A 6,000-nucleotide genomic window follows, 5' to 3' on the forward strand; every position below is an offset into this window, starting at 1 on the left:
GGATGTCTGTTTGTTAATATGTTTTCTTTCTTTTATTTTTTAAAATAAATTTTAAAAAGAAAAAAGAAAACACCCATGTGCTTACAGACATCTGATTGTTGACAAAGGAGCTAAAAACATACATTGGAGAAAAGATGATCTCTTTAGCAAATTGTGGTGGGAAAACTGGATATTCATAAGCAGAAGTTTAAAACTATATCCATATCTCTCACCTTGTACCAAAATAAAATAAAAATGGATCAGACTTAGGTATAAAAACGGAAGCTTTGAAACTGTTGGAAGAAAAAACATAAGAGAAACACTTGAAGCCATAAGCACAGGAAAAATCTTCCTGAACAGAATTTAGTAGCACAGCAAATAAAATCAACTAATAAATGGGATAATATCAAATTACAAAACTTGTGTATAGCAAAGGAAACAATCAAGGGAGGGAAGAGACAACCTACAGAATGGGAAAATATTTGCTATGTACGGTTCTGATAGAGGACTAATATCTAGAAAATATATAGAACTCAAAAAAATGCCCAGAAACAAATGCCCCAATCAAACTTGACAAATGAGCTGAATGTGTTTCTCAAAAGAAGTACAAATAGCCAATAAGTACATGAAAAAGGTTAATCATCTTTAACCATTAGGAAAATAAAAAAAAAAGATAACACTTAGGTTCTATCTTAACCTAGTCAAAATAACTATCATCGAGAACACACACACACAGTTAATGCTTGTAAGGATGTAGGGAGGAAGGAACCCTTCTACATTGTTGGTTGAAATATAAACTATTACAAGCACCATGGAAATATGAATAGAAATTCCTCAAATACTAAAAATGGAAATACCGTTTAACCAGCTATACTTCTCTTGGGCTTATTCCCCCCAAAATTGAAAACATCATACTGTAGTGATACATGCAAGCCTGTGTTTATAGCAGTGCAGTTCACAGTAACTAAGCTCTGGAAATAGCCTGGATGCCCATTGTCAGATGAGTGAATAAAGAAAATATGTTATATATACACAACGGAATATTATTCAGACATAAAGAAGAATGAAGTAGTGTCATTTGCAGGAAAATGGCTGGAATTTGAGACCATTCAGGCTAAGTAAACCAGACACTGAAAGTTAAATATCACATGCTTTCTCTTACATTTAAAAATAAAGTATAAATAAATGATTGAATAGAATAAAAGAGAGATTATAGGAAACTAGTAGGTAGACTCTTGGAGGTGGGCAAAGGGATTAGGGAAGGTGGAAAGAAAGGGAGGGGGTTTAAGAGATTTTAAATGATCAATATATGTCATATGTATGTAGCAGTTACCCAAAATGAACGTCAGTATTCTGTATGACAAACATGCACTAATTTAAAAATTCTGAGTGTTAGATCAAAGGTTAGAAAACTTTTTCAGGCCAAGGATATAGCTCAGTGACACAAGTGTCTGCCTGGCAAGCACAAGGTCCTGAGTTCAATTCCGGGTACCAAAAAAAAAAGAAAAGAACTTTTTTCTTTGAAGGACAAGATAGAAAATATTCTAGAATTTTCAGAGCATATCTCATATTGATCTTACATTTTTCCTTGTTTCTGCTTACAACACTTTAAAAATGTAGAATCCATTTTTAAGTTGTGAGCTACAGTTTCCTAGCTCCTGTCTTAGATAATACCTGAGGTAGGTAGGAGGTTAAGTAACAAGAGAGTGAAGAAAAGAAATGCAATCCAGATTTCATCAGGGGCTTTTCTGTACTCTCCTCCACAAAATCTCATTAAGTTTAACGTGAGTCTTCAATTTTATTGTTTATTACTTCAGAGTGCTCCCAAGTCATCAGTAAATTCTACTAAGTCTCTATGACTTTTGTGTATGTAGATTGGTCTCATCCCACAGGAAAATGAATTTGGATCCCTTCATCAGCATACACACACAAGAGCATGCACATATACGTGCACCACAAGTCCACTCAAAATGAGCATTTTGTGAATTTGGTTACCTTACTGCACGTTCATTGGGTCATTAAGTAGGTTCACATCAAGAACTACACAGATTTTTGCAGTTACATAGCTTTCTAATTTATTATGATCTCATTTGTTAGTTCTTGATATTAAACTACATTAATTCCTTTCAAGATACTCTGCTTTTTGGAATTTCTCCTTCATCTAATCTTCTATAGTTGAATTAATTAAATCTCTTTTTTACATAGTTATATCTATAGTGTTATTTCTGTGACCTCATGAAAGTTACTTCATTATTGTTACTCTCTTTTCTTACTGTCCAGTCTTCTAGGATGTGGTGCCACAGGTTGTCCCACCTGCAAAGCCAGGTCCGGCACTTGCTGAAGGGAGGAGTCATATGTGAAACCTTTCAACAACACAACTTCAAAAGCTTATTTTCATTACCCATCCACTGGCATCATACAGCCTCCAATTCCCTGAATTGTGCTTGGCAACAACATGAAGATCACTTTGGTAAGAGATGCGTGGGGGCACATAAATTTTTAAAATTATGGTAAAAAGAACACAAAATTTATTATCTTCAACATGTAAACATCCAATTCAGTAGTGTTAACTTTACTGTGCATTTTTTTATTCAATGACAAATACTTTCTGTGTGGGCTGAGAATGTTTCCTATAGAGTTCAGAGAACCTCTAACTACTTATTTCCAAGTTGATACTGAAAGTTCCAAGAAAGACAAAAATAACACAAGGCAACAGTAAAATTGCAACCCAACTAAAGGTGGGGAACTCTACCTTGTTCCAGTCAAACTCCATCCCCCTATATCACTTCACACAAAAAGAAAGAAAAAACAAAGCCTCAGCATACGGGGGGAGGGTTTCAAAAGCATGCACTAGACATTTTACAACCACAGAAGTTAAAATAAGGGATAGCGGGAGCTATACTCCTGTATATGAGATTCCCAGATCCTCTGCAACAGTTCACACAAACTAAATGTCTTAAAATAAGAGAAATTTTTAATCTTACAGTTCTGGGAGTTAGAAGTATGAAATCAAGATGTTGACAGGGACCACCACCCCCCCCCCCCCCCCGCCAAAGGCTCTAGGATAGTAGTGGTGAGCCTATGGCAAGTATGCTGCAGTGGACTGTTTGTATCATTGAAAGTTCTAAAATATTCACCATTACTGCTCTGGGAGAAAATCTTTTTTTCTCATTTCTCTTGGTTACCAACAGTCCTTGGCATAGCTTTACTATGGCAGGATCCATCCCTTCAATCTATTCCTTCTCTATACTGTCTCCCGTGTCTTCAGATTTTTCTCCTTATAAAGATACCATTCACTGGATTTAGAGCCTACCCTAATACACTGTGGCTTCATTTTTACTTGATTACATCTACAATAACCCTTTAGATATTCCTTGATTTACAATAAAAGGGTTACATCTTGATAAACACATTGTAAGCTGAAAATATAAGTGAAAATGCACTTAATATACCTAATTGCCCATGCATCGTCGCCTAACCAACTAGCACGCTATAGAACATGCGTATCCACACTTTTGGCTTGTCTGGGTCACACTGAGTGAAGAGGAATTATCTTGAGCCACATATAATATATATAATACAGTTAATGTATATAAGTAAAACTTTTTTATTTTTTATATTTTCCTATAACACCTCTAGTACTAGCATAAGCTCATATAATGTCTGATATATGTACATTTGGGTTCCAGGCTGTGTGACAGGTGGAAGAGGCAGAGTTAGCAGAGTTAGTGCCCCTTCTTCCACACAGCCTTCTATTGCCCAAACAATTTGCTTGAGTACCCTGCTACTGAGTTATGAAAAATATCACTAAAAATCACATCATCACATTAAAAGTTTGTGGTCTTGTGAGTCCCCCATTACTAGCTGTCCATGGTCACGTGGGCCTGGGCTGCAGGTTTGACATGCCTGGTAGAGTATCCCTTCTTCTCATGACCATGTGGCTGACTGGAATCTATGACTCATTGCTGCTTCGTGGTATGATGAGAGACTGTTTTTTTTTTTTTGTTTGTTTGTTTGTTTTTGGTTTTTCTCCGGTACCGGGAACCGAACTCACGACCTTGCACTTGCCAGCCAGGCGCTTTTGCCGCTGAGCTATATGAGAGACTGTTGTACCACATACTGCTAAACCAGGAAAAGATCAAAATTCACAATTTGAAAGATAGTTTTTACTGAGCACATATAGCTTTTGCACCATTGGTAAGGCTTATATCCAGATGTTTTCCCAAAGCCTCATGTACTCATTCATAGGTGGGGCTTTTTGGAGGTGGCTGGATCTAGGGTATGTGAATGTGGACTAAGGGTGTGTGGTACTGGATTAGTCCACTAATTGGTTTATCATAGCCCTGGGTGTGGGCAATAGGAAGTGGCACACTAGGTGTTGGTAACACCACCCAAATGGCTTGTAGCCCAGATGGGATAAAAAAAAAAACAGAGGCTTCTTTCTAATGCTAATCTTTTCAGCAACTATGCTCTCCTTTGTCCCAATTTTACCAATACTTCTTTTCTGGTGAAACTGAAAATTTTTCAAATTATTTTGCTCACTATTTGATTCTGATTATCATTGTAGGTCTGACTAAAACAGCCAATAGTACCTACTGCTTTAATCATTGGGTTACCTTGAAATTTCCTGTGCAAGATTAGTTTCCTCTGTCCAGTGCCCTTAACTCCAGTAACCTGTAAAGTGTCAGGACATGGGCAAATTGGAGACAAATTTTCTTCCACAGCATAACATACATGCCCTGTAGTCTAACTGCCAGTGGAATTGTTGTTCCCAACTGAAACCTCCTGATCCTGGCCTCTACTGTCTACATTCCTATCAACATTCTTGTCTTCTGAGCTCTGACCAGTATCACACATTAAGCACTGGAAGAATTTTCTTCTTTCTCAGTAATTGATAGATTAAGCAGATATAAGATCAATAAGAGTAAAGGAAAACCTGAACAGCACTACTAGCCAACTTCACCTAATTGACATTTACAGAACAACCCATCCAACAATAATAGAACACACATTATTCTGAAGTACAAATGAGATATCCTCCATGATGCACCACATTCTGAGCCATTAAACAAAGTTCCAGAAATTTTGAAGACTCTCAAAACATGCTGAAGCCAGGCATGGTGGGACACGCCTGTAATCCCAGCACTTGGGAGACTGAGGCAGGAGGATCATTGCAAGTTTGAGGCCAGCCTGGGCTACAAAGTGAGTTCAAGACCGGCCTGAACTGCATAGTGAGACTCTGTCTCAAAAAGACAAAAAAAAAGCCACATGATGAGTATATACTCTGACCATTATGGAACCAACTAGAAATCAGTAACAGAAAAATACAAAAGTGCTAAATAATTGGAAATTAAACTATAAGCCTATAAATAATACATGAATAAATAGTCTCAAGGCAAATTAAAAAATATTTTCAAGTAAATGAAAATAAATACACAGCTTTCCAAAGTTTGTAAGAAGCAGCTAAATTTAGCAGTGATTAGAAGGAATGTATGGCAATAAATACATTCATTAGAAAAGAAAATTCTAAAATCAATAGCCTAAGCTACATTAGGAAATTAGATAAAGTACAGCATATTAAACTTAAAGCAAATAGAAAAAAGAAATGTCAAAAATTAGACCAGACCAGATTCAGGTGTGGTGGCACATTCCTATAATCCTAGTTCTCTGGGAGGCTGAGATAGGAGGATAACACATTGGAATACTGCCTGCTCTGTGTAGCAACTTAGATCCTGTCTCAAAATAAAAATTTAAATATGTGGCTGGGATAAGGCTCAGTGTGAAGGCCTTGGGTTCAATTCCCATTACCACAAAAAAATTAATGGCATTGAAAATGGTGACAAGTCAAGAAAATCTGTAAATCCAAAATCATTTGACAGAAGTCAATAAAATTTGTAAATCTCTAGCCAGGTTAACCAAGAAAAAGAAGGAAAAGAGGGGCTGGGGATTTAGCTCAGCGGCAAAAGTGCCTGCCTGGCAAGCGCAAGGTCGTGAGTTCGGTTCCCGGTACAGGAGAAAAAC

General features: G+C 36.9%; 1 protein-coding gene across 2 annotated transcripts in view; it reads left to right on the forward strand.

Moving 5' to 3' along the window:
* Nucleotides 1-6,000, forward strand: part of Tmlhe (trimethyllysine hydroxylase, epsilon) — a 57,330-nt gene that overhangs the window by 25,546 nt on the left and 25,784 nt on the right. For both annotated transcript variants that reach the window (XM_005414642.2, XM_013510005.1), the window contains exon 2: nucleotides 2,260-2,449. In XM_005414642.2, the coding sequence (XP_005414699.1) occupies nucleotides 2,269-2,449 (181 nt within the window). In that variant the 5' untranslated portion in view covers nucleotides 2,260-2,268. The remainder of the gene's footprint in view (nucleotides 1-2,259; nucleotides 2,450-6,000) is intronic.

This window comes from Chinchilla lanigera, unplaced genomic scaffold (assembly GCF_000276665.1).
Source record: "Chinchilla lanigera isolate Chin_1 unplaced genomic scaffold, ChiLan1.0 scaffold00193, whole genome shotgun sequence".
Taxonomy (NCBI): domain Eukaryota; kingdom Metazoa; phylum Chordata; class Mammalia; order Rodentia; family Chinchillidae; genus Chinchilla; species Chinchilla lanigera.